At 47.2% G+C, this 21,214-nt stretch overlaps 1 protein-coding gene across 12 annotated transcripts in view; it reads left to right on the forward strand.

Moving 5' to 3' along the window:
- The first annotated feature begins 828 nt into the window (after positions 1-828).
- Positions 829-21,214, forward strand: part of PTPRU (protein tyrosine phosphatase receptor type U) — a 495,642-nt gene continuing 475,256 nt past the window's right edge. For all 12 annotated transcript variants that reach the window (XM_060257887.1, XM_060257891.1, XM_060257888.1 and 9 more), the window contains exon 1: positions 829-930. In XM_060257887.1, the coding sequence (XP_060113870.1) occupies positions 858-930 (73 nt within the window). In that variant the 5' untranslated portion in view covers positions 829-857. The remainder of the gene's footprint in view (positions 931-21,214) is intronic.

Genomic DNA, 21,214 nt, shown 5'->3' on the forward strand with positions numbered 1-21,214 from the left:
TGCTCAGTGCACCTGTAGTTATCCTACTTAGAGCGGCTCCAGTCTAAGTCCACTGAAAGCAACGAATCTCGATTCCAGTCACTCTGCCGGGGTTGCATTTGCACTGGAATCGAGACTGGAACAGCACTGGGCAACCCCGGGCAGAGTTAAAATCCATTGCCTTCCAGGGCTCACAATGCCTAGGCCTGCACACGGATTTATCGCTGCCAACAGGCCTGGAGAAATCCCTTTCCCCCCTTAGGCTTCATGCGTGAAAAGGGATAAGTGAAGCTTTCTACGGCACCCAGGTCAGTAAGCTCTGATTCAAGAGGCAGGACGTTTTCCTCCAGGCCAATCGGTGGGCCGCCTTTCACCTGCATGCAACTGAGCCTGGAGAAACTGCCCAGCACAACCAGTTCACTCTAAATCCGTGGCTTTCGATGGCCTTCGACGGGAGTCCCGCTCCACTTTCGGATCTCCACGGCTCGCTCTTCCCCCTTTCCACCGGCAGGAGGCAGCCTCTGCCTTCCCAATCCCTCCTTCCCCCTCTTCCTCCTTTTGCTCGGCCCGAGCCGCTTTCCTCCCCTTTCTCTCTCTCTCTCTCGCTTTCCTTCGCTGGCAGCCTGACGTCAGTTCGGTGCTGCTTTCCTCGCCGAGGGTTTCAGTCCCGATCGGGCTGGCTGCGCTTTCGGCTGGAGCCGCCGCCGCTGCCGGGGAAGAGGGGGAAACCACTTTCCATGGCTCGGCCGGGCAACTTTCCTCGGCGTCTGTGAGCTTTTGTGCGCCGCGATCGAGAGCGGCGAGGACGGGCGGGAAGGGGGGACAAACCCCCGCGCGAACTTTCTCTTCTCTCTTTTGGGCGCCGCGCTCCGTGCAACATGCCCCACGCCCGGGCGCTGATCTTCATGCTCACCTTCCAGATCTGCTCCTTGGAAACCGAGACGCCCACAGGTCAGTCGCGACTCACAGGCGACCAGTCGTCCCTCCCCGAACCGAAAGCTGGAGCCGGGTTGGCAAGCGGGCCGGAGGTTGCATGCGGGCGGATTGGGGAAGGGCGGGGGGGGGGGGAAGAAGAGTGCGTGTGCGCCTTCTTGGCTGGATCCCTTTTCTTTTTCGCACAACTCGCCGCCGCTTCCTTCCCTTCCTGCCTTCAGCTCCGCTTCCTCGCCTGGAACTTCTGGGGGGGGGGGGGGGAGAAGGAGCCGAGCTCGTGGGGGCATCGCGGGCGCCGGGGCTTTGGGGGGGAGGGGGGTTGTTGGGGGAGGGGAAGGTGTTTTGCGGTCCCCTCCTGTCGATGATACAGCAGCAGCGGGGGGGGGGGGAGGGGGAGAGAAAAAAAGGTGGAGGAGAACAAACGAAAAGTTTGCGAATGGCTGGAGAGAACCGCTGGATTCAACGGGGGACTGGCGAGTGATGGGAAATCCCCCCCCCCTTCCAGCAATTGAAGGACTTCCATTCCCCCCCTCCCCCAACAATTGATGGACTCCTATTCCTCTGCCCTAAATGCCTGTTTGGGTTGACTCGTCCTGCTCCTGATGAGGACTGCAGAGATCTTCCAGGCGGTCTAGATTTCCCATCTCTGGTCTGGTTGGCTTCTGTGTTTTGGCTTTGGAGAAGGAGCGGCGGTGTCTGTGTCTCTGTGTGTGTTTGGGGGAAATCTGTGCTCCTGAAGGCTGGGAAAGAGTTCCGGAAGAAGGACTGGGGGGGGGGGGCAGAGATGCTAGCACTTAGCAGATGTACTGACCCTGGTTTCTTCCTCCTTGCCAAAGGAGGGCATTCTGTCATGTTCTGGTCCAGTGATGTACTTCTTGGTGGTTCTGGAATCTTGTTATCTCACTCTGCTCAGGCAACACATGGGCCCTAATGGGGTGCCCTCTGTCATATTGTGAGATAACCTGGGACGTGATTCTCAGATTGTATGATATTTTTCACTCCCTCCCCCTTACGTCTGCTCCCCCTAAGGTTTTGCCTGGGGTACCCATACAGTAGCTGACCTGGAGGCTCTCATACCATTGGGTTGCTCTCTGAACCTCCTGCTGGATTCCTATTTGGAAGGGAGTTTATCAGAATTGGGGTGGTTGTGGGGCAGCTAGATCCGCTTGTTGAATTCTCCCAAGAAGAGAATAGTCTCCCCCCTGTGTGAATATGCTACCAACTTTCTGCCTTCCTCACTCAAAGGGAGGAGGAAACCCACCTAAGAGGCTACAGAAAGTTAGGGTTGCTGTACCTTGAGGTTCTCAAAAACAGAGACTCAGTTTTATTTCCCTGGTAGTGAAGGTGGGGGTTTAACAAAGGTCTTTGAAACATCAGATTTGTGTTGCAGTCTTTCCCTGGGGATGTACCAGGTTGTATTCACGACTCGAGCACTGTGCTGTGTTGTTGTTTATCACTGAACTCCCCTTCAGTGTTTTTCTAGATCCAGGGAATGTTCTCTTTTGCAACCCAAAAATATCACCCAAAGCACAAGGAGTCTGAAAAGGAAGTCTTTAAAAAAATATTGAAAAGATAATAGTTTGAACGGCACTCTGGTTTAAACGTTTCCCATTGTGACAGCGTCCAGTGGTCCAAAAGCAACATGGCTTGTGTAAGGTCTTTACATTTTTTTTGCTTGCAAACAGAAATTTGGGGAAGGGGGGAAATGGGCATCCCCCCATTCATGGATTCACTGCATTTTTAAAATGCCGTTTACTTTGCAAGGTTTCCTGGCAAGAGTTCGCCAAAGAGTGGTTTTCTTTTCTTTCTGACTCACAACATTGCATTTGTGAAAGGGAAGAGGTGTTTGACCCCCCCCCCCCCGCCCCAGTGGTTTTCTCTTGAGGAGCAGGAGTCTCCTTGCTGTATTCTGGAAAGGCTTGTCTTTGGCAGTTCCTCCTGGGTCAGTGCCTGATGCACACCCTCCCCTCTCCTTTGCCTGCTGTTGAAAGAGAAGAGGGACAGAAGAGGCGGGATCATCAGCCCCCCTGGTGCAAAAGTGTCAACCTGTTTGCCTGGCCGTCAGTTCTGTAAGGCAAGCTGGGGAGGATTGGGATCCCATTCTGCTTCTCATTACTGGCTGTGGCAGGGGAGAGTTGATCCAGATGGAGCGCGTGACTCTGGCGTGCTGCTGGGGACGGGCAGGCTTATATGTGCCTAGCCTTTTCCTGGCGGTGACATCTGGTTGAAAAAGCAGGGAGGTTTTGCAATCGAGGTGGGATCTGGTTCAAAGGAAAACTAATGACCCTCCCAGTATATATTTTTTGCTAGGTTTGTCTTGCTAGTTGAAAACAGAAAGTGCTGTTTTAGTCTCTCTCCATTGTGTCCCTTTTGAAATTTAAAAATTTTCAGGCTGGAGACAAGCTCTAGTTTTTAAGAGGGTCGAATGTACTTTGAGAAATGTTTTGCTTTCTTAGGTTGGATACACACACATACTTCTTTTTCTGTCCTTCTGTGTCTTATGAAAGAGGAGCCCCGCTGCATCAGACCAGTGGTCCATCTGGTCCAGCATCCTGTTTCTCACAGTAGCCGGCCCATTTATTATGGAGGGCTGACAAACAGAGCACAGAGGTCAAGGCCTTCTCCCCATGTTGTGTCCAACTGCTGGTATTAAGAGGTTTACTGCTTCTGAACATGGAGGTTCCCTTTAGCCATTGTGGCTGAAAAGAAGTCCGCAGATTTATACCCCGCCTTTCTCTCTGATAAGCGGCCCTGCAGAGTGGTAAAGCAGCAGTACTGCAGTACTGTGGTCTGAACTCTCTGCTCACAACCTGAGTTCTATCCCAGTGAAAGCTGGTTCAGGTAGCCGGCCCAAGGTTGACTCAGCCTTCCATCCTTCTGAGGTCAGTAAAATGAGTACCCAGCTTGCTGGGGGGAAAGTGTAAAAGACTAGGGAAGGTAATGGCAAAACCACCCCGTACAAAGTCTGCCGTGAAAACGTTGTGAAAGCAACGTCACCCCAGAGTCGGAAACGACTGGTGCTTGCACAGGGGACCTTCCCTTCCTTTCCTTTCCCTTCTCTTTGAATCAGAGTCTCAGAGTGGCTAACAATCTCCTTTATCTCCTTCCCCTACAACAGACACCCTGTTAGGTGGGTGGGGCTGAGAGAACTTTCCCAGAAGATGCCCTATCAAGGACAACCCGTATAAGAGCTATGGCTAACCCAAGGCCATTCCAGCAGGTGCAAGTGGAGGAGTGGGGAATCAAACCCGGTTCTCCCAGAAAAGAGTCCACACACTTTACCACTACACCGAACCACTGACAGAGCTCTGTTAGATCTGACGAATCCCCTTTTAAAGCCATCTTCTGTTCAAAGAGCTTTGGAACGGTCCCAGCATTTCCCTACCGGGTGGGAGTTCAGTTACCTACACCGCACTGGTCAGTCTTTCAAATTGCGCTCTGTGAAAAACAACTTCTCTCTCTCTCCTGTTTAAGTTAAGGCCGGTGTATGGAACTAGTGCATCAACCTTTGCATGATGAGATGATGCCTTTGCCACCACCCTGGCAATCTCTGATTGGCACCATTAAGAAGCAAAATGCTTATTTGCTCAGGAAAAAGTCAGCCTAGACCCAAATTCCCTCTCACTGTCACGCTGCTTAGAAGGGAGAGCTGCACACTGTTGATGCAAGCCTGTACACCAAGATACTGTCTTTAGGGGTTTTGGGTCTTCTCTGCAACTTTACATTTTTCTTGTTCTCGCAGGCCTTTGGCGTTTGGTTTTGACTGACGCGATTTTAGGGAGGGATTTTCTTATTTATACCGTATCATCCTATTTTGATCTGCTCAAAACGGGCTGAGCGATAAGCACATGAAAAACGTTTTAAGGCTGTGTTAACCTTTTTGAAGAGTGGGCTGCGATAAGGATGTATTTTTTTAAACGTCCTCTTGGTGCATGGAGTGATGTGTCTTCGTGCACAAGCTCTTTTTATGAAGCAAAGCCTTTAGAAATATTTTTGATATTTTTATTTGTGTATGTGTGTACACACACATATACATAGGACATAAGAGAAGCCATGTTAGATCAGGCCAATGGCCCATCCAGTCCAACACTCTGTGTCACACAGTGGCAATTTATAGCCACTGATGGACCTCTGCTCCATATTTTGACCTAACCCCCCCTCGTGAAGGTGGCTATGCATGCCTGGAAGTCGTAGCAACTTCTGGAAACCCCTACTGGGGCATGGAGGACGTTCAGAGAAATGACTTTGATACAGCCTGCCTTTGCCTCCCGACTGCTGGTATTCCAAGGAGGCCTCCCATCCAAGTACTTGCCAGGGTCTGCCCTGCTTAGCTTCTGAGATCTGAAGAAATTGGGCTTGCCTGGGCTATCCAGGTCAGGGTGACCAGAGCCTTTTTGATTGATGTTGGAGACCCTACTGTTCTAGTTCTGTGAATCTTATGGGGAGTGTCTGTTTCTTCCATTGTGTTCCTCATGTGCTGCTTGCTTTGTTGTTTTCATCCTACAGGTTAAAACGCATCTTTTTCTGCTCAGCCACGAAGCATCCTGGGCTGATTGTTTTTCTTAGCCTTGCCTTCCTTGCAGGGTTGTTGTGAGGACAGAAAGGGAATGGAAAACTATAACATATTTGATTAATTAATCCATTTATACTCTGAGTTTCCCTCCAGTGGTTTATATTGTTCTCATCCTTGTAAGTGCGTTGAAGTCAACGGATTTAGAAGGTTATAATTTGGTCTACTCGTTTTTAAACCTTGGTCTTCCTGCAAAGTGTTCAGAGCAGTGTATGAGGTTCTCTGTTGCTACTTTTATTTCCACAATACCCTTATGAGGTAGACAAGACTGAGATAGTGGCTGGCTGTCCCATGGTTGCCTGCAGTGCCATCCTAAGTACAGCCACACTTTTTTGAAGTCAAGTTTATTATGATCCAAGTTCACACTCCAGAATCAGAGTCTTTGAAGTCAATAGGGTGCAACTCTGCTTCCAGTTGCCCTTCCGCTGAGTTTCCTAACAGAGGAGAGATCTGAATACAGATCTTTCCAGTACTGTAACCTCTCTGCTTTCCTACAACAGACCCTCTTTTGTGGTGCAACAATTGCCTGTTCTCTGCTTTGAACCCTTCGGGGGGGGGGGGGGGCAGGTTGAAAACATAATCCATTAAAAATCCCGACTGGGCATTTACCACTGTGTGGCACCAGCCCGGCAGCCTTTTCCTCTGTTAACCTGTGTGTTAGTGCATGTGTAATTGTTCCTCTGAGCGAGCCTCTCTTCTTGTGCATGGTTCCCACAGCCCAAACAGGAAATGAAATGCTGTTTCCATGGGACATGTTTCATGCTTCCAAGGGAGGCAGTGGGGGGAAACCAGCCAAGTTTGAAAGGTTCCCGGAGATGATGGATTTGCTAAAATAAACACCCCCCTTCCCCATTTCTGCAGTGATGTTTCTGGGGCTGGGGGTGGGGGTTTCTAAGCTAATGGTGCACCAGGATACAGGTTAGAGATTCAGATGAGATGTGTGTGTGTGTGTGGAGGGGTGGTCACTTTGGCTTGGTGTCAGGAGTGAATTTTTTTTTTTGCGTGCCTAAAGTAAAGAATGGGATTTTTGATTCATCCCCACATGTTTTTTTGTATCTCTGCATAGAGACCAAACGATTCACCCCTGTGTGATTTTATTTCTTTTATTTCTTTTGCTGAACTTTCATCCCAGTGGGGACCCAAACAGCTCACATTGTTCCCCTCTCCTCCATTTCAATCCTCACAACCACCCTGTGAGGTAGACCAGGCTGAGAAGCTGCAGGTGGCCCAAGATCACCCTGCAAGTTTCCATGGAAGAGCTGGGTCTTCTTGACCTGGATGGCCCAGCCTAGTCTGATCTCTTCCACTCTAGGAAGCTAAGCAGGGTTGGCCCTGGTTAGTATTTGGATGGGAGACCTCCAGGGAATACCAGGGGCGTGATGCAAAAGCAGGCAATGGCAAACCACCTCTTAATGTCTCTTGTCTTGGAAACCCAATGGGGTAGCCATAAATCAGCTGTAACTTGTGGGACTTTCCTCTACCACCTCCCCAAACCTAGTCCAACACTCTAACCATTACACTACACTGTCTCGCGACTAGGGATCCTTGTTGCATGTTCAAATTAAACCCCTCTTTTGTAGGACCTGACACGAGCTTGCAGTGTGTTCTTTGGACCCTGCTTGTGTGGCTTTTCAGCTCTTTTATATTCAATTCATTAATACTCTACCTTTCTCTCTGATGGGAACCCAAAGCTGCTTACATCATTCTCCTTTCCTCCATATTAACCCCACAACAATCCTATGAGGTAAGTTAGGCTAAGAAAGTGTGACAGGCCCAAAGTCACCCAGTGAGTTTTTGTGGCACAAGCCGGGTCTCCTAGATCAAGAAAGTTGAGCCCATCTCGGTGGGGTAGGGCGGGATATAAATCGAATAAAATAAATAATAAAGTTATGATCCCACCTATACTGAAATTTTGAGTAGCACCATGAGATGTACCTTTATTGTTAATTTTACTGTTTTTAAATTGTAACCTTAAATTGTGTTTTGGTTGACTGTTAGCTGCCCTGAGTCTGCTTGCGGAGAGGGCGGGATAGAAAACTAGCTAGCTAGCTAACTAACTAACTAACTAATTAATAAAATAAAACCCTGGAAATGCTTGCTTGTTTTAAACTGCATACAAGATTTGCTTCTAGTCCTCATGTCTGCAGTGTAAACGCTACAGAATGTTTTATCTGTTAAATTGCAAGCTTTTTGTGCCGCCTTTCTCACCATCTATGGCATGCTGAGCATAACATACGTACTGGCGCTCAGTGTGCTGATTGGAAGAGCTAAAAGGCTATCAGATTTACTATCAGTTTTTCAAAATGGATGCTGTATTATTTGTTAGCTTCTTAGACGCTGTCTTTCTTCCCAGCGGCGACCCTAAAGCTGCTTGTTTTTCCTGCCTCCGTTTGTATCATCACAATGTTAACTCAGTAGGATGTGCTGTGTTGAGGGAGAGTGACTGGGCAAAGGCCATGCAAGGTAAGCTTCCATGTCAGGGTAGGCTTTTGAATCTGGGACTCCTGGATCCTAGTCCAATTCCTTCTGCTTTTATTTTGCAAAACTGAATCTGCTTACTTGGGAATAACCTCTGTAGAATAAGGACATACAGAGGAACATGGCTCCTGAAAATGAAGGCAGTGGGCTGCCTTCAGACATCAGGGCATGCTGAGATTAAACCAGTTTATCTAGGAGAGTCATAGATTCTGCATAGTACAATGGCTGGACTAGGAACTAGGAGGCTCAGGTTCGAATCTCCACTTTACTAAGGAAGCTCGCTGGGTGACCTTGGGCCCATTGCCCTCTGTCTGCCTAATCTACCTCCCAGGATTATAGTTATAAGGATAAAATGGAGGAGGGGAGAAAGATGTAAGCTGCTTTGGAGTCCCCTTTGGGGAGAAGTTGGGGCATGAATAACCTAATAAGCCTATTCTAAATGTAGCTAGTCTTGCTTAATATGTGGCTTTGGCAGGTAACACTATGTGCGTTTCATACCTGTCCATACTTTTTTATTATATTTCAGTTGCATTGTGCATAGTCGACCTTTCTCACTGATTCTCCAGGTGGATTATACCATGTAAGTCAATGCAGTCAGCAGGATGAGACATCCAATAAAACAGGGGTGGCTAACTTGTTTAATGTAAGATCCACATAGAATAAACACCAGATGTTTGAGAGAAATAAGGAAGGAAGGCAGGCAGGCACATAGATGGGGGAGGGAGAGGTGGAAAGAAAGCAACTTTGACTTCAGATGCATTCTCCAAGCTGCCATAGGACTTAGCTTGAAGAAGTGATTTAAAGAGAGAAATGCGTTCTCTAAGCTGGCTGACAGGGTGATGAGGCCTTTGAGAGCCACATGTGGCTCCTGAGCCACGGTTTCACCACTCCTGCAATAAACCATGCAACAAGGTTTGGATTGTAGAAATTTTGGTATGGTGCTGAAACAATGCTGAAACAAAGCATAAGCATTTAAACAGAAATGGGAATGATGGATATTGCAAGGAACTAACAGTGTGCTTATTGCAAAAGATTTATTGCGCCTGATGAAGGGAGCCTTGAAAGCTTACGCCCTGAAGCTCTTGTTTGCCTCAAAGGCGCTCCTGGATTCAAATCCAATGGTGCTACTGCAGACCAAGATGACTGCCCTCTGAAACTTACTTCAAAATACATTTTAGATTTTTTAAAAAAGACTGTTGTTATAAACATGGCAGGCAAATGATTCTTCCACAGCATTTCTCTGAACCTTCAAAGTTAACAGGAATCTCATTCCTCATCTGAAGAAGTGTGCATGCACACGAAAGCTTATGTTCTGAATAAAACTAAATTGGTCTTAAAGGTGCAATTGACTCCTATTTTGTTCTACTACTTCAGACCAACACGGCTGCCTATTTGGATCTATCTCCTTTTCCATTGTGCTCTATAGCAGTTTTCCCCATCCCAGCATAACTTTGCTTCTTTCATAATGAGATGTCATCTTCACGAACTTTCCAGGACAGTTTGGTCTTAATTGGAATATCATTGCAAATGGCTCTCTCCCCTGCCCCCCAAGTTTCCTTAAATAAAATTAGCAAGAACAGAAGGCCTGGTCGCCTGCTAGGAAGATTGGTAGGGAAGGATTCTGAAACGACGGCCCCATGCAAAGAGGCTGGCGACCTTGGCGGGGAGGTGGAAGAGGAAAGGAAAGGAAGGGAGGGTGAGTCTGTTTTGGTGGGGCTCTGCTCCAGCTTCCTAGAGCACTAGAAGCGTAGGGTTTGGTTTGAATATTAATAGGGTCAGCCACCTTTCCAGATGTAGCCAGAACGGTGGGTGCTGTAATTAGGAGACCTGCTGAGATTTCATTCATGTATTAATGAGGATCGTCTGTGTGAATAACGACTCTGGCTCTTTTTTTTTTTTAAATTGCCTTATGCTTTTAAAGCTCATTTTGAAAAGTGAGCTGAAAATGCCCTAAAAGGTTCTTGTTTAAGACCTAGGAGGTATAAATAAAGGCGTGTGTGTGTGTGTGTGTGTGTAAAGAGAAGGTAGGCCAGAATGAGTTACCCATCTCTGTCCAGGCTAAATATCTGGAGCTTTTTCTGTCTCCCCACCCCAAACAGGACTTGCCAGAGTATATACATCCCAGCTAAAGAAGAAATGGCTGTCATGCAGCATAATGGTGAATTTGACACTGTCTTGTAGTGAAAATGAAGTCATCCAGTGGTGTGTAGGTTCTTGTTTATTAGTCCTGTGCCATCTTGTGGGTTTTGTGCCTGTACAGAAACAGCTGTGGAATTTTCTAGAGCTCGAGGCAGTGAACTGCCGCCCAAACTCGTCCCCTCAGAGGTGAGTCTCTTAGCAGGTCACATGTACCTCATAACAAGATCTTAGTGCCTTCCCTCCCTGAGTTCTCTATAGGTGGCCATCTTGGCAGCTCTCTGATAACGTTCTCTTCAGCATCCAATAGGTTTAACTTCCTTATTTCAGTCATGATTCCTTTTTTATCTTGATGTCGTTTGTGAGGTACACCTAGGTTTGCCAACCTCCAACAGGGGCTTGGAGATCTCCCAGTATTACAGTTAATCTCCAGTCAGAGATCTGTTCTCCTGGGAAAAAAATGGCTGCTTTAGAGGGTGGACTCTGGCATTGTTCCCTGCTGTTCCCTCCTTTCCCCCAACCCCACCTTCCACCCCTAAAATTTCCAGGTATTTTCCAATCCAGAGCTGGCTAGGTACACCCCTACTTTTTGTAGAGGGTTGTGGGTTCTTTGCATCCTTGTAAAGTTGCTGGAGATTCACAGCTGGTCTCTGATTTATCTCAGCTGATTCTCACAAGGTTGACTCCTGCCTATTTTTGTTGAACTTTTCTTTGTGGGCTACGGGAAATTGTTTTGCCAATGCGTGTGTGTGTGAGAGAGAGAGAAGGCACCCACAGCCACAATTTCTTCCTAAATTAGTTCTGGAAATGCCCCCTTCTGCTGTTCCATCCCTGTTCCATCCCTTCTGCTGTTCCATCCCTGGCCCTCTTTTTAGGACTGTTAGACTATGTTCACAGAAAGGTTCACTCAATAATTTCCTGCCCCAAGCAGGAACATCTTCTGTTGCAGAAGCAAACCAAATCCTCATGGAACTAGCATCTCCTCAAGGATCTTGTAGGGTGCCAGCTCTGGGTTGGGAAATACCTGGAGATTTTGGGGGCTGGAGCCAGAGGAGGGTAGAGTTCAGTGGGGGATGATGCCATAGAGTCTGTGTTCCAAAGCAGCCATTTTCTCCAGGTGAATGGATCTCTGTTGCCTTGAGATCAGTTGTAATCCCAGCAGATCTCCAGCTACTGTGTGGAGGCTGGCAACCCTATGATCTGTAGCCTTCTCTCACTCTACTGGAGACACCTCTGGGACTTCCCTTGGACCTGGGTGATGTCTGCAGTCTAAAGAGGCTATAATGGACCAGTTGTGGACAAGCCCCAGCAGTGTGTGAGTTGTGGGCTTTTGATTGCTCCCCAAATGGCACTCAGGGCAGTAAGCAGAGCCTGCCTCCTAGGCCCGTATGCAGACTACAGCCACACTTCTCAGACCTGCTTCTGAGCGTCTGCCCATCCTATCCTGTGCCTTTGAGTTCACAGTTCTCAAACAAAGCTCTGGTTGCAAAGTTATGTGGATTTTTGCATAGCGGCACGCCATGTGGAAAGGGCCTCTTGGCTTGATCCTCATGAGCCTCCCAGTTTCCTGCTGGGTTAGAAAGGGTTGGTAGTGGAGCGGCATGGATCCTGCAGGCATCAGTAATGACAGATCAGCACACCAGTCCCTCTTAAGGATGTACAAAATGCCTTTTACTTTGCTGGATCCAGTCATTTCATACCCTCCAATGTTTCACAGGGGGAAACAGGGACATTCTTGTGCAGGTCTGACGTCTCTAGCTGCATACCGTGGACCTCCGCCCCACTTCCCCTGTTTCAGCTGCTCGTTGCCAAAAGCTTCATATTGCCTGCTGTGAGCTACTTGCATTTACTTTGCAATAGTATCCGTACTGACTTCTGAAGCAGGGCGTGTCGGTAAATGGATCAGAACACTTCTCTCCCCCCCCCTTAAGCATTCTTTGCTGTTATTTAAGAATGTTGAATAGCGCGCTTAATCTTACAATGAATCTGATTGTACTTGAAACGGAATAATTGCACTCCAGTGTGTTCAGGAGCATTTTATTATCTGGATAGGCGGCTAAGAAGGGTATGGGAGGGAAGCGGTGTGCTGGCATTCAAGGAGGATGGATTTATGTCTATGTGCATTAGAATTAAGGTGTGTTTCCCCCTGCTCAGAAGTCTGACTTCTAAAAGCCAGCAGGAAAGACTAAAACCTGTGGTGCCAGAGCTGAGTGAGGCTTAGTATAGAACCAATATGTGCGTCTTTAAAATTTTTTGAAAAGTAACTCAAAGCAAATTAAATCTGTTACGTGAACAACTATCAGAGAGGTTGTGGGATGCTAGAATTGCCAGCATGCGAAGGGAACAAGCAAGGATTTTTGTGGGACCTAAAGAGATAAACCATTGCCTGTGATCCAAGTGTGAACCATGCCAGGTGTGCGTATCTGTATCTAACTTTATATCTTATTGTGAGATTTTATGTATGCTACTAAAGCATAATAAATGATTCTCAACAGCCAGTGTTTGGGCTGCGGAAAGTTCATGAGTGTGTCAGTCATTAGTAATGTTTTATGGATATTTTCTGTTCCGCAAATGAACTTCCTTGTGCTGGCTCTCTGTGGATCTCTGGCTCTGAATTTGAACGTTGGTTGCTTCTTTAATTATCAAAGGCTGCTGAGCCATGGTGTAGAGCCACAGGAAACCTTGTACGTGTGTATACACTAATAAAGGTGGGATCCATGCCCCGCTGGATATTGTTGTAATCCTTCACATCATAGATTTTCTTACCTGGATGGTAGATTGTGCTACTGTAATCAGTCTGCCTACCCTAGTCCCAAGAACCTGCAGTCTGAAGGGTCTGTTTTACCATCTCAGGACTCTATTATTCATCCACTCCAGCTAGGTTTCCCAATCTCCAGGTGAGACCTGGAGATCTCCTGGAATTACAAGTGATCTCCAGAGGTCAGAGATCAGTTCCCCTGGATAAAATAGCTGCTTTGGCAGGTGGACCTTGCTGGGGTCCCTACCTGAACTTGGTCCCCCTACCTCCAAATTTCTCAACTTGGAAACTGTACACCCCACCCAGCATTAATTTTCTTCCTCCAAGGAGCTTGGGGGAGCCTATGTGTTCTCTCTGCCTCCATTTCATCTTTGCAACAAACCTGCAAGGTAGAGCAATCTGAGAGAGAATAACTCAGAACAGGTTGCTCACTGAGCTTAATGGCTGAAGCAGGGATTATTCCCCTGATCCCAGGGATCTGAAGAACTGAGCAGTGACTCACGAGAGCTCATATCCTACCACAAATTTTGTTAGTCTTTAAGGTGCTACTGGACTCTTGCTCTTTCCCCTTGATTCCAGCGAGACACAGTAGCTACTATACCACACGGCAGGGGCTTTCACACATGCCAAACAATGACATTTCAATCCACTTCAGCGACCGTTTGCAAGTGGATTGAAAGTGCGTTATTTGGTGTGTGTAAAAGCAGGATGCAGTCTCATTCTGCTGAATGAGCAGACCAAGTTGTACTAAGATCCAAATAAGCAGCCGTGTTGGTCTGAAGTAGTAGAACAAAATAGGAGTCAATTGCACCTTTAAGACCAACGTAGTTTTATTCAGAACGTAAGGTTTTGTGTGCACGAACACTTCTTCAGACGAGGAATGAGGTACAGTAAGCGTAGACACATATAGCTGGTGGGGTTTGGAATGGTACAAAGTTAAAAAGCAAGTGGTACAAAGTTAAAAAGCAATAGCAGAATAGTAAAATTAATGAATTCAGAAACCCTTTGTTCTGTGTTGCATTAGCATGGGAAACCATAAAACAGTAACATGTCAGAATGTGAGAATGACTGCTAATTATTCTATTGCTAATAAACTTGGGTCAAAAAGAAGGCATCGCTGCAGAGAGAGGGGCAGACGGGTGAAGCCATAAAGAAGCCATCTTACTCATTCCAATGAATAAACCTGCCTTGGAGTGTGTGTGTGCGTGTAAGTTAAGGATGTGTGGTTGTGCAAATTGTTTGTTTTGCCCCTAGGCAAAGCATCCTCTATCTATCCTCCCCCCCCCCCATGCCAAAGCTATCTTCACGCACCTGCTCCACATCCAACTTAATTGATTTAAGCCGTGGCTCCTGCCCGTAAAATTTATGAATGGAAGCCCAGCAGCAAAATAATAAATAAAGGGTGCAGTAATATTGAAGAGCGCTGCTAGGGAATGATGGATCACTGGAAGATGAAGTCACCCGGCTTCCCTATCAAAGATCCTTTGCTGTTAAACTGCCATTGATCCGGGCTGAGCAAAGAGAAGGTGAGCATAATACAGCCAATGTAGGGGTTAGGACGTTGGACTAGAATCTGGGAGATCTGGGTTTGAATTCCTACTCTGCAGTGGAAGCTCGCTAGGTGATCTTGGGCCAGTTCCTCTCTCTTTCTCAGCCTAACCTAATAGGGTTGTTGTGAAAAGAAAAAGGTTTACCCATGTATGCGCTTTTTAGAGGAAGGGTGCTGTTAAAAGGTAATAGGTAACCCCAAGGGTAGACTCCTGCAGCCAACGCATACTGGAAGTTTGAAGGCGACCTGTGGTAGGAATGCTGTTCATGGATCTGGCATAACTGGCAGAGTATCTGGCAGAGTGTACCCTTCATTGTTCTTCTTGGCTTCACACCTCTTAATTGTAGTTTCTCTGTGGGAGATGGGTTAGGCCAGGGGTGGCCAAACTTTCTTAACATAAGAGCCACTTAGAATAAATGTCAGATGTTTGAGAGCCGCAAGACATGAATGTCAGGTGTTTGAGAGCTGCAAGGCAGGAAGGCAGGCTGGTAAGCAAATAGATGGGGAGGAAGAGGTGGAAAGAAAGCAACTTTAACTTAAAATGCATCCTCCAAGCTGCTGGCTAACTTGACTTGGAGAAATGGTTTAAAGAGACACGTCTTCTCCAAGCTGGCTGATGGGGTGGTGGGGACTTTGAGAGCCACACAATGTGTGTGAAAGAGCCACATGCAGCTCCTGAGACACAGTTTGGCCACCCCTGGGTTAGGCCCTCTACAAGAGCCCAGCCCTGTGTCCCTCCACTGACAGAGGCTCGTTCAGTGGCTCTCCATGCCTGGGCCTTTTGGGTGATGGCACCGAGATTTGTGGTATTTCCTTCCTAGGCAAGCTTAAGGGACATTGTCCCCCTGGGCTTTTAGATGGTTGATGAATTCTGTCTCATTCTGGTGGGCTTTTGCCATTAGTTGATTGGCTGGCACCTTATTTTTGTTTTGCTTTTGATTCTCTAGTATATATCTGATTTTTTTGAAAATCAGAAGCTGATGTATATTGAGTCAAATTGTTGGTCTGCCTACTTCAGTGTTGCCTCCTTTGGCTGGCAAGCAGGGAACGATTCCTTGTGCGCCATCTCTAGTATATATCTTTCTTCATTACGTTAAGCCATGCCTTGGACTTGTTCTTTGTTTGTGTTGTTTTCCATTCTTTGTAATCCTGGTCCTGCTGCACCGTTTATTAGCGATTTTTGCTCTCTGATGGAATTGCTTTTTCGTATTTTGTAATCTCTCTTGAAACAGACTGATAGCCCAGCCAACCCTGATCTCATCAGAGCTTGGAAGCTAAGTGGGCTTGGCCATTGTTAAGTACTCGGTTGGGAGACCACCAAGGAAGGCTGGGGTTGCTATGCAGAGGCAGACAGTGGCAAACCACCTAGGCTCATCTCTTGCCTTGAAAACTGCATGGTCCTGGGGTCGACGTGTGTCAATTGGGACTTGATGCACACAATTATTATTGATTCAGGGACTACTGCTTCTTTTCCCATCCAGTCACTGTACTGCCTTGTTGGCTTTCTGATTCTGTATAACCGGGGTGGCCAAACTTGCTTAAGAGCCACATAGAATAAACATCAGGTATTGAGAGCTGCAAGACGGGGAGGAAGGAAGAAAGGAAGGAGAGGGGTGGAAAGAAAACAACTTTAAATATATTCCCCAACTGCCGGCTGGCTTGGTGAAATGATCTAAGAGATAAATGCCTTTTCCAAGTCAGCCGACGGGGCAGTGGGGGCTTCAAGAGCCACACAATATGTGTGAAAGAGCCACATGTGGCTCCCGAGCCGCAGTTTGGCCACCCTTGTTTTATAAGCAAGGCTTCTCATCTCTCACCGGAGAATGCACATGTATTAGTCAGAATAGCAGAATACACTTCTTTCTGCTGACAAACAGGCACAGCTGACAGTTCACCTCCCATCCTCAGTTTAGAGAATATATTCCATCCTGAGTGGCTCTCAGAGCAGCCTAGTAGCCCAGCCTAGCCCGAACTCATCAGAGTTTGGAAGCTAAGCAGGGTTTGCCACCATTAGTACCAAGAAAGACCAGTGTCACTGCGCAGAGGCAGGCAATGGCAAAGCACCTCTGCTAATCTCTTGCCTTGAACCACCCCCCCCCCCATCGGAGTTGACAGCACATGATTGTTATTAATCTGCTGTGAGTCTGAGTTAGAAAGTTGGACTGTAAGTGACGTTAATAGTAATAAGCCTAGTCAATTTCACGCTTTGAGAACTGAAATCTGCTTGTTTCCAGGAAAAGTCACACAGCATTTTTTTTTTTAAGGCTGCTGGGTTAGTGGGCTGCTGTGCATGGCTGCGTTTGACTCAGTGGGGGTCAGTTGTGCAGGCCCGAGAGACGTTATTGGGAGAAGCATCTACTGGAGAAAAGCAGAAAACTCTGGCTGGGGTGTCTGCAAAATGAATCATCTGCAAAATGAGGGGGGAGTTAAAGGGAATTTTGACTGCAGAGTTTATCTTAAGCCAGCAGCAGCGGGTCCATGTGGGCCAGTAGATGTCCAAAATGCATATGCATTCGTGACAAATGGTGCGTGCGCGTGCAATTATGTGCTGCAATTCCATTAGCCCCTATAAAGTGTGACATGAACGAGAGCCCCGGGGTGCATAAGTGTCCCACAGTCAGTGGCAGAGTTTGGAATTGAGGATTCTTCATGACCAGCAGGTTAATTGCTAAGACATGCTGTTCTGTCACCTACACATCCCCCTGGGTTGGGTTGTGGCTGTCACTCATATTGAACGCTTTGGCCTCTGCTGGGTGTGTTGTCTCTTCCCTGTTGTGTCCACCTTGGAGTTTATGTCTCTGAATAGATAGATATTTATGTGCTTTCTTTCCTTCCCGGATTACCAAACTCCGATAATCGCATCTGTAATCCACTATTGCCACTAATGGGTTTGTAAAGAGACGGTAATGGAAGGATTTGCATCCTTTCTATTGTTCGGCCCACGGCTGAGCCGTCAGCGATGCGCTCAGGCAGGAGTTTTTGGTTTTTAAAACTGGGCACTTTTCAGGTAATGGAAATGAAGCTGTTCCCTCGTGTTCTGATTTGGATCTTAATGGAGGGGATATGTGTAAATGTGGGGTGCATGTTGATAATGTGGATTAGGGAGCAGCTGAGAGTATGTATGCACACGTGTGCTGGAAGAATGATGTTCTGAAATGAAGCACAAAGCCATGCAACAGAAATCTCGGGGTTCTGTTCTCCACTGCTGTGTCCCTGGCTGAGAAATGAGGGTAAGGCTCACTTTGGTGAGAGCCAGTTAGGTGTAGTGGTTAAGTGTGCGGACTCTTATCTGGGAGAACCGGGTTTGATTCCCCTCTCCTCCACTTGCACCTGCTGGCATGGCCTTGGGTCAGCCATAACTCTAGCAGAGGTTGTCCTTGAAAGGGCAGCTGCTGTGAGTGTCCTCTCAGCTCCACCCGCCTCACAGGGTGTCTGTTGTGGGGGAGGAAGGTAAAGGAGATTGTGAGCCGCTCTGAGTGGAGGGCGGAATAAGTCCAATGTCGTCGTCTTCTTGGTTGTGAAAGAAACAAAAGTCATGTAATATCTTTTATTAGGACCAGCCACAATGATACCGAATGCTGTGTGAGCTTTTGGGCTCATCAGAACTCTTCATCAGGCATGGTATAGGGGTTAAAATATTTGACTAGGGCCTGGGAATCCCAGGTTTGAATTCCCACTCCACCATGAAAGCTTGCTGGGTTACCCTGGGCCAGCCACACGCTCTCCACCTAACTTGCTTTGCAGGGTTGTTGTGAGGATAGAATGGAGGAGAGGAGAACGACATAAGCCGCTTTGGGTTTTCAGTGAGGAGAAAGGCAGGATATAAGTAAGCACGAGAAATAAAACAACATGAAATAGATGTTTCAGAAATAAAAAATGAAGGGGAACAAGAGCAGGGTTTTCCAGGTCTAGCCCTTCATACCCTGTTTTGCTGGCCTCTGGTGTCAGATGCTGATAGGCTCACAGACTTGAGTTTACTGGCTAGATTTGAGTTCAGGAGCACTTTAAAGACCACAAGTGTTTCCAGCGTGTATGCTTTTGAGCATCGGGTGAAGGGAGACTGAAGTCTTGAAAGCTGACGTGCTCCTCCACTCAGATCTTTATATTTTTATTGTTTTGGTGAGTATTTGTTTTTGTGTATGTGTGTGCGCTCACATGCCTAGAAGCAGGGCTTTTTTTGAGCAGAAATGCACAGGAATGCAGTTCTGGCTGTCTTGGCATCAGGGGGTGTGGCCTAATATGCAAATACATTTCTGACGGGCTTTTTCTACAAAAAGCCCTTCCTGGAAATGATGCCTGACTTCTGGCAACCCCTAGTGGTGCTTGGGCATTTCAGAGAGGTGGCTTGTTATTGCCTGCCTCTATGTCCCAGTCCTGGTATTCCTTGGAGGTCTTCTATCCAAGTGCTTGCCAGGGTCATCCCTGCTTAGCTTCTGAGATCTAATGAGCTTGCCTGGGCTATTCTGGTCAGGTCAGGCTGCACTCAGATCTTGCTCTTCTACTGCCAACAAATGTCGCTCTCCACCTGAAGTCAGTTTAATTGTTGCAGGTGTTGGATTATGCAAACAATGGAGGGTCATCTCATTTGAAGAGTCCAGAAAAAGAGGGAGGAAGGGATGAGGCCATGCTAGGCTCTTGGGGCCCTTTGTTATAGGCCCAGGGTAATGCCAATCACCACTTTGGGGTCAGGAAGGAGTTCTCCTCCAGGCCAGATTAGCCCTGGAGGTTTTTGGCCTTCCTCTGGGCATAGGGCGGGGCTCACTGAGAGAGTAGGGAGGAAGTAGCTGTGAACCTCCTGCATTGTTTAGGGGGTTGGACTAGATGACCCTTGGGGATCCCTTCCAGTTGTATACTTCTGAAGTTCAAATGTCACTCAGGAAGGCCCGTGAACCTTCACATGCAAAGCCCTTTCTGTTCAGGGGAGGAAGAGGAAGTCTTCAGTCACTGTTGAAGTTGCAACCTGAAGCTTTTTGCTTGTGGGGCAGTCATGGGCCTCTTTAGCCTAGGTGGGGTACCTAATGTGCCTCAGTCAGATTTCCTCCCCACCTCTCCATGGAGATCTGAATGTCTTGAGGCTGTCAAAGAGGGTTTGTTGAAGTTGCTTGCCTTGAGCAGAGAACAGCTGTTTGTAGAAACCTGCTTCTGTTACAAACCAGCGTCCCCTCCTTTCTCAGGAGACTTAGGATGATTTACTGGGGAGTTCAGAGTTCCTTTGCCTCATGTCATTTCCCTGTGATTGTGTCTGTCTTCTGAGGCTTTAGAGCAGCCTGGGGATGAGATTTCTAACTGGGGAAATGGTGTAGGAGAAAGAGTTAACCCATGGAATTCCTGTGTCACCTATATTTTGGGGAATCACACCTGGGCTCTTTGCCTGGTTATTAGCATTTGAACAGGGGAAGGGAAAGTGAAGAAAGTAAAGTAAAGAAAATTGAGTAGGGATTTGAAGGGTTAAACCTATTTTCCCTCCCACAGTCTCAAGGCAAATCAAGGCTACATGGGCTTGCAGGTTGTGTTTTGCGGGCTCCCGTTTATGTGATCTGTTTGAGCAGAAGATAAGTGAGTGGCTGAAATCGCTCAGAGTCCCTGCTTATATATCAGCCCCCCTACCCCCCCTCCAAAAAAAGCAGCTGCTGACTCTCTTTTGCTTGCTCTTTTACCTTCTTGGTGGGGGCTGCTGCTAAGAGGGCAGCTGTCACTGCACACTCAATGAATGAGAGGTGGACGGCAGCCTGTGGCATCTGCCCTCTTAGTTTCCATCAGAGGTGACAGCAGCGGCACGTGTTCTGTGCAGAGAAGTGGTTAAGCCTGATCTTTCCCTCCTCTCAGGTTGCAGTCACAGATGCTGCACAATACTAGTCCTGCAGTGATATATCTCTTAACACCACCCTTGAGATCTGTCTTTGAAGGGCCCCTGGGTATGGCTGTGAAACATTCCCAAAGGCTAGGATTCTAATATCCTTGGGACGCATATCACAGGATGTTTCAAAGGAGGCCTTTTGCTTGAGCCTCCAAACTATTCTCCCTATAGAATGCTTTGCAACTTTTTTGGGGGTAGTTTTTTTTTTTTCCATTAAAAATTTATGGCGACTGAGCAGTTGACAGATATTGATGCCCGGTTTATAATATGGAAGCCCTTGGAGCCTTGAGAAATATGGGGATATTTCTTTTACAGAGGCTTAAAAGGACTCCCACAGTCAACGGTATGAGTGCTTGCTGTTCAAAGATAGACTACCTCTGAACATGGAAGTTCCGTTTTGGGCCATCCTGTTTAATAGTCACTGTTGGAAATCTTCTCCATGTCTAATCTTTTTGAGACTCTGCAAAGGATTGTCCTCATAAACAATGAGACTGTAAGAAGAACCTTTCTATATCTGTTCAGTGGTCCGTCAAAGTCGGCATCCTGTTTTCTCTGAGAGGTGCCTATATCTACAAGTACAAAGCCAAAGCAACCCTGTATTGTTTCTCTGCAGCAACTGGAATGCAAAGATAAACTCTATCTGAACATTGAGGTTCCATTTAACCACCATGACTGATACCCGTTGATGGGCCTCTCCTCCATGTCTGATTCCCTTCAAAAGTTCTTTAGGTTGGAGGATCCAAACTCTTCCATCCTAGTTGGGATCTGTGTTTCACAGAAGCAGAAATAGGTGGGCCTCCTAATTTGGGGAGGCACGATAGGATATGTTTCTTTGACTTGGAGAGCTTGAGATGAAGGCAGAGGGCTGCTTGAGTCAGTTTAAAATTGCGTACCTGTTGACAAATCGAGATGCACCACCAAATTCCGAGGGTTGCTGTCTGACCCTGACGCCTT

The sequence above is a fragment of the Heteronotia binoei genome, chromosome 17 (genome assembly GCF_032191835.1).
Source record: "Heteronotia binoei isolate CCM8104 ecotype False Entrance Well chromosome 17, APGP_CSIRO_Hbin_v1, whole genome shotgun sequence".
NCBI classification, from domain to species: domain Eukaryota; kingdom Metazoa; phylum Chordata; class Lepidosauria; order Squamata; family Gekkonidae; genus Heteronotia; species Heteronotia binoei.